The 13,219-nt window shown below is 37.2% G+C and overlaps 1 protein-coding gene across 3 annotated transcripts in view; it reads left to right on the top strand.

Moving 5' to 3' along the window:
* PPARGC1A (PPARG coactivator 1 alpha) overlaps positions 1 to 13,219 on the top strand; it is a 299,724-nt gene that overhangs the window by 263,237 nt on the left and 23,268 nt on the right. For all 3 annotated transcript variants that reach the window (XM_028088353.2, XM_028088372.1, XM_028088362.2), the window contains exons 5-7: positions 340 to 544; positions 4,773 to 4,818; positions 4,928 to 5,001. In XM_028088353.2, coding sequence (XP_027944154.1) covers positions 340 to 544; positions 4,773 to 4,818; positions 4,928 to 5,001 — 325 coding nt within the window. The remainder of the gene's footprint in view (positions 1 to 339; positions 545 to 4,772; positions 4,819 to 4,927; positions 5,002 to 13,219) is intronic.

A 13,219-nucleotide genomic window follows, 5' to 3' on the forward strand; every position in this document is an offset into this window, starting at 1 on the left:
GAATACGGGACTCTAGCAATCAGTGGCAAATTAAGGTTTAAACCAGCTTATTTTTTTTTTTATTCACAGTAAAGGCGCTATAGGGTCTTGTTAGTTACATGTTGCTGAGTAGGAACATTGAAATGTAGGAGAAATGAAATAAAAAGCTGCATAAATGTCATTTAGGAATTTTAAATGTAATTTTCTTTCCTTGTTCTGCAAACAATTATTCACAGCTCATAGATCTAGTACACTTAGACTGAACACTTCATTGAAAATCTCATCTCTTCAGAAAACCTATATCCATTCTGATAAGGTTCAGTTCACTAATTTTAGCTTTCTTTATGCCTTGTTTTTAAGACCGAGAATTCATGGAGCAATAAAGCGAAGAGCATTTGTCAACAGCAAAAGCCACAAAGACGTCCCTGCTCGGAGCTTCTCAAGTATCTGACCACAAATGATGATCCTCCTCACACCAAACCCACAGAGAACAGGAACAGTAGCAGAGACAAATGCACCTCCAAAAAGAAGTCCCACACACAGTCACAGTCTCAACATTTACAAGGTAGGCTGGAGACTAAAACACAAGGCAAAGCAAGCATGCACCTGGCTGGGAATGCCCAAACCTCAGGCTTTTGCCCCACTGCTGTCTCTCTGGAAAGGGGATTCAGCACTTTATTAGAGACTTATAAAAAAAAAAAAAATCCTTCCTTGGACACAGGCTGACCATGTCCTATTCGGCTGATATGCAGCCTAATTCACAATCACCAAAAAGCACCTGAAATGTGAGCTGGGTGGGGAGGGGGTGGTGAAAGGTTTATGTGAAATCTGAATTGCCGAGATAATTGAAATTTGGAGCAAGCTGGGCTAGCCAGTTCTTTTTTTTCCTTTCTAATAATGGAAAGAAAATGAGTCATTGTTGATTTGTTGTATACACCTTAAAAAGGAGCACATGGTATTTGTGCGGCCTCTCCCGATTAAGTGCATTCTTTTTTTTTTTTTTTAAAGACCACATGTTATACTCATAGATTTTATTTTGTAAATAAGGATTTGGAAATCCCTGGAATTTATTTGTATTTGCTTTCTATTAAAAAAATATTGCCCAGATCAAACTAGGCATCTGGGTTGATGTTTATTGTCCCCATACATTCTACAAGGCGGATGCTTCTGAGGCAGATCAGAGTGATTTGGGGAAAACCTGTTTGGCAGAGATATAATTTTCTTTCTTTTTGGCTCTTCCCTCAAAATCGTCCTGTCTTAGAGGCCCAAAGGAAGCTTGTTGAAAGTTGCGGTCGCTTTAAAATATCTCAGCTTCCACGTTAACCCTACCTTTAACCTCGTGATGGAAGCAGGCATAGTCTTTTTTTATTTTTATTTTTATTTTTTGAGATGTATTTATTTATTTTAGAGGCAGTGAGAGAGAGAGTGTATACAGGGAGGGGGAGGGAGAGGGAGAGAGAGTCTTAAGCAGACTGTGCTATGAGTGTGGAGCCCAGCGCGGGGCTTGATCTCACAACCTGGAGATCAGGACCCCAACTGAAACCAGGATCAGATACTTAAGCTACTGCGCCACCCGGGCGCCCCAGAAGCAGGCATATTCTAACATAGCAATTACAAACACCCACTTCTTTTTTCCCTTTTGTTTCCCTGACTGCCCCTTCCAGCTGCAGAGTGGTAGTCCCTGATCCCTGTTTTGAACCATGATTATTTCATACAGGTATGCTGTTGCTCCTGGTTTTAATTAGTATTTTCTTTCCAGTGTTTTCGGTTTCCCTCTCTCATCCCTACCCCACCATAAACCTTCAGGAACCTTCTTTTAAAGTTTTAAATTGGCTCTCATTTAGGTTTTCCCTGGTGGTTGTCTCAGAATCCCTCGGCCATCCTTTTCTGTCAGTTCAGGGAAAAGATATTTATTGAAATGAACCACATTTTTTCTGCAGCTCGCCTTGCCCTGATTGGCCCCTCACGCACTATGCGCTGGACCAGTTTTCCTTAGAGCAAAACCAGCAGTGCTATGGGATGCAATGGTGTGGAGAGCCTCGGGTGAAGGGAAGGCAGCTGAGCTCAGTCTAGTGAGTGGACTGAAAAATTCACTGGGCTACTGTCCACCTTGTACTAGTGTGTCCCAGTCAGGCGTTTATTTTCTGGAGCTAAATCTGAAGTCCTCAGCCAGCTATAACCCTGTAGTCAGTGAACCCAGGCCAGCGGCACATGTTTTAAACATTTTTTTAATTTACATATTCTTAAAATTGTATTTGGCCCTTTTGGATTTTGAGAGTTTGGGAGGTTTTTAGGTTTGTTTTTTAGATCCACTTACCACTAATATTACTGAAAAGTCTTACAAACCATGGCAGTGAGGACTTAAATTTAGCCTGTGGAGGACATATGCTTTAGATGAGACCTGCTGTATGCGGATTTTTTTTAGAAAGATATATGCCTGTTGCAAAGCATAAAAAGTTTATCCCCAAACAAAGCCTGTTGACAAAAACACAAGAAAACAAAACCAAACAAACAAAAACCCCACAAAATTCCTATCGTTATTAAAGGCCAAGAACAAAATAAACATGGCTGGCTGTGAATAACCAACAGGAAATAAATGCTCAGCTTCAGGATTTATTTAAATTTTGATTCAAACTTTAAAAGTAGAATCTATATTAACGATTAGAGACAGTAGCCCAGGATCCACTGAGGTTTATCCTTTCTTGATGTATCATAATGTTCTTTCACTGAACTGCATGTTTGCTGTCTGTGATATTGTGGGGTCAAGTTCTTTTCACTTCCTTAGGATAATGGCCTGAACTTTGGCTCATGTTGGTGTCTCCTGTATTCATTTATTCATTCATTTGCTAATGTATTCATTCATCAAAAAGACCATGATCTGCATGAAAAAAATGCATTCCTGCCCTCAAGGATCTTAGAGGCCCTGGTCTGTCCATCATTGGAATAGTGTGCATTAAACTCCCAGTAAACCAAATCAGTGCTCCTCTCATGGTAGCTTTTGTGTGTGTGGGCATATTCAGGGATGGCCTTCTGTACTGTATGTGCTTTGGGGCTGAACCTTCCTATAGCCTTCTCTTCCTGTTTGCCATCGGTCCCATTAAACATGGCCGCTGCCCAATGCTGCCCTTCCAGTGCCCTTGCCATCACCTATACCCAACTGTCAGAATGTTAGGGATCTTACTTTGAGCATTTCGGATAGCCTGCCCTACACCATGAAAGCTGGAATCCCAGAGACCAATTTTCAATGTATATATACTGTGTATAGTACACAGTGCATATCTAACGATACTTGCTATGGAGCCTGTATGCATGATCCTAATTATGAGTTGAACGCCGAAAATGTTGGTAAATTTCCTTCATGAGTGTGTTCTTTTGGAAAGGCTCATTATATCAGACATACTAAAAAAATTAATCTAAAACCAGTTCATTTATCTGTATATATAAAAGCCAATCAATCAATGTACCTAATTTGTAGAAGACAGCGTGAACTTCATATTTCTGGATGCACATTGGATAGATGATAAACCATTCAATTGTTTAAAAAATTAAATCTAAATCGACAAATTAAATATGTAAATACTATTTATCCAAGTAAAGTATGTAATTTCAGCCTAATTTGGACATAAATAATATTTTCACATTTCAAAGGACCTTAATTACTGGGGTTGATTAATTTACTTTAATATCTATTGAATGCAATTCCTTTTGGTAATAGGAAAAAAGGAAACATATTCCGGGCTGACTCTGCCAGTAACTAGTTTTATGGCCCTGGAAATATCATTTCACATCTTTAGGTCTCAGGTTTTTCATCCATAAAATGAGAGTTTATTCTAAAGAACTTTTTAGTTTCAAGTCTATGATTTTCATTACGTAAATGACTACCTCTTGACCTTTTGAAAGTAGTTATGTTAATGAGAAAAAATTGACATAAACCTACATACATATAAATATATCTTTATAGATAAGCATATATATATACATAATATGTGGATGTATATCCCAAGTACGTTTCTCATCATGTTTTCCCCTCCTTCTGTTCAAAATACAAGACTGCCAAGGAGAAGCAATTGAAATTTTGGAGTGAGAAGAAGATTCTTACTCCACCCTTCCTAATTGGGAAATGCCTCCTGTAGGAGGTAAGATTTAGGAAGCATAAAAGGAAGTAAATGAGCTCTCTTTGAAAGTCTATAGGTCTCTCAGCTGATAAATGCAGTATCTTACTTTGTCTCTAAGATTTGGGGATCTGAACCCCTTTTAAACCATCTGGGTCAATGTCCACAATTTGCCATAATCTCTCAATTAATTTTCAGTAAATGGAATGGTTATTGCTTGAGCTTTGGCCTCATAGAAATAACCTATTCTCAGGGCTAGGTATAAAATTATACATTTTAGGAGAAAAATCAACTGAATATTCATAACGTTCTGTTGTCTTATAGTTATTCTGCTGTTTTCTTGTCTAAACAAACCATGTACTATATTCCAAATTAAAATAGAAAACATTATTTCTCTCTGATGGTATGATGCAAATTTTGTAACAGAGATGCTACATTTTGGGGAAAATTCTGTTTTTGTATGTGTTTTTGAATGATAGTTTACCGATGCAAATGTTGTTTGGAATTTGTTTTAGAATATGGACTGTTGTCTGACTTTGATCCAATATTCAGGGATTTCCTTATTTTAGTTTTCCAGTTTCCAGTTTCCAACCTGATTGTAGTAAGAAAAAAAATTCTAAAAAAAAAACAAACCCTCAAAAACTCAATATTTCATAATTAGTTTCCTTTTTTTTCCTTTAGCCAAACCAACAACTTTATCTCTTCCTCTGACCCCAGAGTCACCAAAGTAAGTATTAAGAAATGTAACCATTTTCAGAAAGGGAAGGGGGTTCTAATACATTTGGCTACAGCAACTCCATTTCAGTTTGTTTTTATAAATGTGCCATATCTTCCAGTGACCCCAAGGGTTCCCCATTTGAGAACAAGACTATTGAACGAACCTTAAGTGTGGAACTCTCTGGAACTGCAGGTAAGCCTTACATTTCACTTGGAACTCTGTGTGTGTGTGTACGCGCGCGCGCGTGTGTGTGTGTGTGTAATATGTATTAAATAATAGCACATATTCTCCATGTGATTAATGAAATTAACAAATAGTACAAGCAACATTGGATAAGAAGTTACCTATAAATATTTTCACTTCTTTTTTTCTTTTAAAGAGAAGACATTTATTGTGTGTCAGACCTGGGCCAGACCCTCTGATGTATACTGTTGCTTTAGATCCTTAAATAACCCTATGTCAGATTAAGACACCAAAACTCGAGCAGGAGAAGAAAATAACATTTATTGGTCTCCTACTCAATAAATGTGCCAGGCACGTAAGTGGTTTTGACTAGTTTCACAACAACCTCATGAAGACAGTGGTAATTTTCTCATCTTTAAGATGAGGATATAAAGTTCAGAAATGTTAAGCAACTTGCCCAGGATCACAGAGCTAGCTAGAAAACAAGGAGCAAAGTTTTGAACGCCAGTTTATTCATTATATCAATGTTTGAATTGGAATATTTTCTCACTCACCATTATACTTAATGGTATAATGTCTTATATATGTTACCATTTTTATATCTTTTCAGCAAAGGAGAAAAATGAAAATGTGCCCATTCACCAAAACAAAATGTACTTAGATATTTTTAAACAAGAGTGATTTTCTTCGCCATTTGGACTTCTGGACTCATTTAGTCAGTCTTACTTTATGCTGAAGAGGAAGGAGCTTTAAAAGCTTGGAGCAACCCCTGAGTAACTTAATAATCCACAGACTTCCTAGGCAGACTTCTAAGTTGGGTGTGAATGGTGCCTTTGCACTGAGTGCTTTAGGTTTAGGTACAGAACTATACCAGAAAGTGAATCTTAGGCTGTCTGAACAAGAAGTTCCTTGGCTCTGGCCATTGCTGATAAGGGTAAAAGAACAGTAACTTAAACAAGATGCTTTCGACCAGAACTATAGTGCCTACATACACCATGGTCATTGTCACTAAGTTTAATTTCACACTTTGAGTTTGCTAAATTACCACCTTGTGAAAGGTCTACTGCATGATCGCATGATTTGGTCAAGCAGTAGAGTAGTTAATTTCATGGTATTTATATATATTCTGTGTGTGTGTGTGTGTGTGTGTGTGTACACATATACATATGCAAATATATACATGTCTTTATATGCATATATACATATATACACATATACTCACTTATAGGCATATACATAACATTTCTTAAATTGTAATTACTTATATGGTTATAAGTAACTTTTATGTATATATATCACATGCGGTAGAGACCTTCTTATCTGACCAATAAGAATGAGTATTTTGGTGTGTTTATCCAAAAAACTGATTAAAGTATATAGTTTTGTGATTTTACTTTTGCCTAAGTCGTATAAGGAAACATTCAAATATCAATTTGTTTTTGTATAAGAAACAGAGAACTTTGCCTTGAACTTAAATGTCCGAACTGGCAATCCATTCATCTTTCTGGCACAAACTGTAGTAATAATAATGTATCTTAGAGGGGTGCCTGGGTGGCTCAGTCGTTAAGCGTCTGCCTTCAGCTCAGGTCATGATCCCAGTGTCCTGGGATCTAGCCCCGCTTCAGGCCCCTGCTCGGTGGGAAGCCTGCTTCTCCCTCTCCCACTCCCCCTGCTTGTGTGCCCTCTCTCGCTGTCTCTCTCTCTCTCTCTCTGTCAAAATAAATAAATAAAATCTTTTAAAAAATGTATCTTAGATGGTATCTACTGTTCATTTCTTGCTTTTTAAAGGAAAAGAATTAAAGATATTTGTGTAGTAGTCTGAGTGCAAAATCATTGTGGATTTTTATGATTTTCACATAAGTAAATAATAAGCATAATTTCCCATGTTTTCCCAGTGTTTCTGATACCACCTGTCTACAACTAATTTGACATCTCTTCTTTTAGTGACATACCTTTATTGGTTCTTCTTATAGAGACAATTTTTCTTATACTTCATTCAATGGCATCATAGTTTATTTCCTTACATAATTCCAGTTACCACTATAATAGACATCAACTGGTTTGGGAAATACTACTGTGGCTCAGTTGAAAGGAATCTATTTACTCTGAGTGTTCAGAATGTTGTATTAGTTACTTTGTTTCAGAGAGGATTGAGAAAGCTTCCATTTTATACACCCACACCAAGGCTTCTGTTAAAAGGTTTTTATTATTCTCTTACTATAAATAATTTAAGCTTACTATAAAAATGTCAAAAATATAAACTAGTGGAAAAATATTCATAATTCTTTTTTTTAAGACTTATTTATTTATTTGAGAGAGAGAGAGAGAGCATAGCAGGGGGAGGGGCAGAGGGAAAGAGAGAGGGTATCTCAAGCAGACTCCCCGCTGAGCAAAGAGCAACAGTGGTGGGGGTGAGGGGCCTCAATCCCACAACCCTGAGTTCATGACCTGCGGGAAAATCAAGAGTCAGGCACAACTGACTGAGCTACCCGGCCGCCCCTATTCACAATTCTAAGATGTAAAGTTACCAGTGCATTTTTTTCCCCATGGATAATTTAATATGTTATATTTATACTATAATCATTTTGTGTATATAATTTTGCATCCTGATTTTTCAGTTAACATTTTAATGAGAAAGTTTTGTATTATCACAGACCCTTTTGTTATCAGGTTTTTAGTGTTATATGACAGTTTTAGTAGGTACATCAAAATTTATTTAGTTGTAATCCTCTTATAAAGTTAGGTTGTTTTAAAGTGTTACTGTTTTGAAATAGCACTGCATTAGAAATGTTTGTTCATATTTTTTTTACTGAAGTGTAATTGACACACAATGTTATAAATTAGTTTCAGGCATACAACATAGTAATTCAACACTTCTATATATTATGCAGTGCTCACCACGATAAGTGTAGTTACCATCTGTCACCATACAAGTTTATTACAATATTATTAATTCCTTATGCTGTGCTTTTCATCCCCGTGACATATTTGTAACTGGAGGTTTGTACCTCTTAATCCCCTTCCCCTATTTTGCCCTTCCTCCCACCTCCCTCCCCCTGGCAATCACCAGTTTGTTCTCTGTATTTACGGATCTGTTTCTTGTTTGTTTGTTTTGTTTTGTTTTTTAGATTCCACATATAAGTGAAATCATATGGGATTTGTCTTTCTCTGTCTGACTTATCACTTAGCATAAGACTCTCTAGATCCATTCATCCTTTCACAAACGGCAAGATTTTATTCTTTTTTATGACTGAGTAATATTCCATTATAGATGTATACTACATCTTCTTTATTCATCTATTGCTTTTGTATCTTGGTTTTTATAAATAATGCTACAATAAACATAGGGATGCATGTATCTTTTTTAACTAGTGTTTTCATTTTTGTTGAGTAAATACCCAACAGTGGAATTACTGGATTATATGGTATTTCTATTTTTAATTTTTTTTCAGGAATCTCCATATTGTTTTCCAGAGTGGCTGCACTGATTTACATTTCCACCAGCAGTCACATGGTTTCCTTTCTTTCCACATTCTCATCAACACTTGTTACTTATTGTATTTTTTATGCTAGTCATTCTGACAGGTATAAAGTGACATTGTGGTTTTAACGTCCCTTTTCCTGATGCTTTAATGATGCTGAGCATCTTTTCATGTGTCTCTTGGCCATCTGTATGTCTTCTTTGGGAAAATATTCAGGTCCTCTGACCGTTTTAATCAGATATTTGTGGGGTTTTGTTTTTGTTGTTCTTTTCACTAATTTTATCTTATTTTCTTAAAGATAAATTCTTAGCAGTTTTTAATAGTGAATATAAAGATATCTTGGGGTCTTCTGGTATATATTGCCACATTGCTTTCCAAAGGAGTGCTTTTATTTATAGCCCCATTAGAACTACATGGATATACTTGCTTTATTACATCCTTCCTAGCTTTGGATTTCTTTGTTTTTGAAATGTTATATATATGAATATATCATTTTAATTGTATTCCTTCCATTATTGAGGTTATGGTGTTACAAAAAAGCACTTCTATTTTCTTCTTACAAAAGTTTTAACATTTTTCTTATTGATAGATATCTAATTTTAAGTAATTTAGCGATGATTTTGAAAGTTTAGGAGCCTATACTATTGAAAGACAAGTAGAGATGTATATAAGATACATTTTTTACGTATTTAGAATCCTTAAAAATATACGCAGTGGATTTATTTCTGTCAGTGAACCAGAATTCATCTGACTGGTTTAAATCCTTTCCTCTTGGGGCTTTGAAAGATTATTGGGTACAATGGAAATCAATTTACCAACATGTTTTTGATACCTGCTCTGTGCTTGTAATATGATAGGTCTTAGCAGATGTACAGCAAACGGGAGACCTAGAGACTGATCCATATAAAGCATGAAGCATTGTCCTTGGTCTGCTAAACAAATGTTCTTGTGTTTAAGATGTGGGCTTACAGTCTGTAGGGGAAATAACACACATTGTACAAGTAGCATGAAGGAAAAATATTATTTATTACCTATAATGTTTTGTTACCTTCTAAGAAAGATGGGTCCAGGGGTGGTTTTTAGTTGAGTGTGGTGGTTTTTAAGTGTGAAGATGCAAATTAGAGAAACTGAGGTAGGGCCAGATTGCCTTACAAAGTAGAAAGAATTTAGAGCTCTAGGAAAACAAGGCATGGAGTAGAACCTGGAGCATGCTGAAGGAGGCTGGGAAGAAAAGTTTGGAACTGGAGGGTGGTGTAAAGAAGAGGTTTTTTGGATAGAGATATCATGCATTTGAAATGCGATGCAGTATATGATGGCTGTGATCTCCATCTCCTCGAACAATCTTTAGTAGCATTTCTTGCATGGTAGGGATTGCATGATGTGACAAACACGGATTGCACGAGAGAATCACCAAAGGGAGAAAAGGAATTCTCAAGGGGAACCCTGTAACTTGGTTTCAAGTTAAATACAATGACTGCTCAGAAGATTGAAAAGAATTAGAAAGATGGTTCAAAGACAGAAAGAAGCATTAAGCTGATATCATTAGTGAAGGATCCAGGTGATCCATGGAAAGGAATGTGGAGGGAACTGTACTCTCAGTGGGCTAAACTGACTTGGGGAGCCTTAGGGAGAGAAATATTTGTAACAGATTTGAACTGCACAGATGGAAAGGGGAGAAGATATTGATGGGGCAGAAGCAAGAAGGCAGGAAATCAAAGCGATGTTTGAGTAACACTGTACTTGGCAATGGGCAGTGAAATCAGTAAGGAACTACAAGACGGAGCATGTACTTTTCCTCCTTCATCATTTAATTGCTAAAATGCTTTTCTCTCTCCTTAATCTTTTCTGGGTCTTAGTTTCCTTAATGTTAAAGTCATATTTATAATCCCCAAATCAAATTACTGCCTGACTCCAAGGACTAAAATATAGGTTGAAAAATAAAATTGCCAGTATTCAACTATTTTTGACATCCCAAAATGGCAATTACATGTGCATTCAACCAGAATTTAAAAACTTCATAAGCAGCAAAGCTCAAATGGAAGTAGTCTATGATTTTTCTAAAAGCAGACAGCATAGCTTAGTGAGGTTGTTCAAAACCTTGGCTCTGACATTGGACAAACCCAAGTTCAAATTCTGGATCTACCATCTAGCAAGGTGGCTTTTAGTCATTTTAATTAACTTTTGTAAGGCTCAGGATCCTAATGAACCAAATGAAGATAATAACAGTACCTGTATCTCATTGAGTCACTCTGAGGTTAGAGATACAATATGAAAAAGGCTTCCTTCAGTGCCAGCATATAGAAGTATTCAATAAATATGCAATATTTAATAACTAATTCTGCATTAACTTTATCTACTGAGGTCATTGTATCTTGTTGCTCATCTTTTCAACTTTTGATTATCTTCACCTGTTCCCTTTCACTGACCCTAATGTTGTTCTCTCTTTGGCATGCTCATATATGAAGTTATATATTTTCTTTGTGGCAAAAATCCCTCTAATTCCCCCATAAAACTGAACATACACTGTTTGGGGTGTGGGTATGGGATTTACTAAATCCAGGTAGAAAAATCTCCTCTTTGATACTCTCTCAACAACAGCTCCTTCTACATTACTACACATTCTGGAGGTTAAGCACTCCCCAGTAAGCATGTTCTATGTTATCTTTTTGATTCTCTGTCCATTTCATTGTTGAGGAAAAAGATATATGTTGATGCTAGCTCTGTGGTGGACCCTGGGTTCGAAGCATGTCTGTCTGATGAGAAATGAGGTCTCTCTCCTGAAGCCTGAATTTTAAAGATAATAGTCAACATCTGTTATGTTAAATAGGTTTCATTTCACTTGCCAAGTGTCGTTGATTGGTTATTGGCTGCCCGGAGCATTGTGTTGAGGAGGATTCCAAGGCCAAGTCTGTACTCAGTGAAGATGTCACGATCAATTAATGATGTCTGCCAGAGATGCAGCAAGGGGGTGGACAGGGTGGAAACATACAGGTTGTTGATTCGTTGATCCTTGGTGTACAGGCTTAATCCACATGGTTCAGGCCAAGGAAATGGATCAAGCTGTTGCCCAGGACTTTCTGGTGTCTTCTTTTTCTTTACTCTCACAAATTCTCGTGAAATTTTTCCAAACATTTAAGCACAAATGTAAAGAGTCAACAAAATCCTGAGACCTCCAGAATAATCCCTCTGCCCCATCTGCAGAGTCTTTGGGAAACAGGAGGGATGAGACAGGAAGTTTGCTTTATTAGGTATTGCCAGCTGGTCTGACTTTGTGAGTGTCCTAAACTAGCTCATTTTGACTGATAAAAAAAAAACTTCTTTTCTACAGGTGTAAAACCTAATTTGATTTCAAAATAGCTGTTAGTAAAGCAAGATGAGAGGAGAGAATGCTCTTTTGGCAGAAGGCATTTAAATCTATTGCATATGGAGATTTTCAGAGTGCTAGACTTTTTTTTCTGAAATGGAAGTGGCAAAGCAATGTCAGCTCAACTAGATGATGGTTTTAGCCAGCAGACACGAAGAAATTTGGTTAGGGACCAAAGTGGCTGACCCCCAAATTTCACGTATGTGTATATGTATGTATACATGTAGACTGTTTTCAAAGTTATTACTGTAAAAGTAATAAAAAGCAATATAACTATTTTATAACTCATTAGAGAAACAAGAAGAACCAAATAATCAGCAGTTTCATCACCCTAACACACAAGGTCTTAGATGTTGTCTTCCGTTGGTATTGTATTTTCCTCATGGTTTTAATGATAGAAGATGGGTGATTGGGTGCCGTTTATTTTTCGCTTTGTTTTGCCTTGGCTTAAGCTGGCAGTCGTTCAAACCGTACTTTGGTGGACTTGTGCTTAAGAACCCGCTCATTAACCAATCAATTTGTAATTTCTTTTATGTGGGCTTTTATATTATTACCGTTTTTGGATTTCCCATTTAAAAATTCATTTTGCTGGACAGAATATTGACAGACAGCATACGTTTACTGTACCCTTTTGGTATATGTGTCTTTTGTATGTGACTTATCTTGGGGGAAATAAACCAAAGCAAAATATGAGCAGTAGTTGGTAATTTTAAAAGGAAAACCCTAGCATGAGAGAACTGGAAAGTGATTGTGACAGGTCATATAATCCATTCCTGAGCCCGAGGAACCCAAGAAAGGGAGACCACACAAATTCTCTTTACAGCTCATTCCAATGTTTGGCAACTCTTACTGTCAGGGATTTCTTCCATATTTCAACTATATCCTTCATTTTCTTTTTTTGATCTCATTCTTCTCGACCCAACATCTGGAAAGATCAGTCCTTTGTTTCTGAGTTACCTTCTTGGGAAATAGTACTATTCAAATTTCTCATAAGCCAAGGATAACAAAGCACTTTCCTCTCCCATATCGGCTTGCGGGGGGTTGGTGATGGTTGCCTGGAGAGACAGTTTTCCCCTACCCCCCCAACCCTGACCCCTGCTCCTGCCCCAGCAATGTGGGAAAGTGCATGGGCACCAATTAATATCTTCCATGAGCAAGAGTTGGGGAATTAAGCAGATGTCATAAGAATGCTCTGAAGCTTTTCTGTGAGGCCAGTTTTTCCCCCAGGAATCAGGGGTGATAAAGGACATACTGAAAAAGGAGTAAAGGCAGAGGCACCTGCAGTCAGGGCAGCCTGGGGTGATGGCCTCCAGAGTACTGAGCAGGGTGTGAGAGGTTCCTCCCTGGGACCATTAACACTTCAGCGGCTGGCTCCTCTGGA

This window comes from Eumetopias jubatus, unplaced genomic scaffold, assembly GCF_037043125.1.
Source record: "Eumetopias jubatus isolate StellerSeaLion01/CBP00866 unplaced genomic scaffold, mEumJub1_p1.0 scaffold_2, whole genome shotgun sequence".
Lineage (NCBI taxonomy): Eukaryota > Metazoa > Chordata > Mammalia > Carnivora > Otariidae > Eumetopias > Eumetopias jubatus.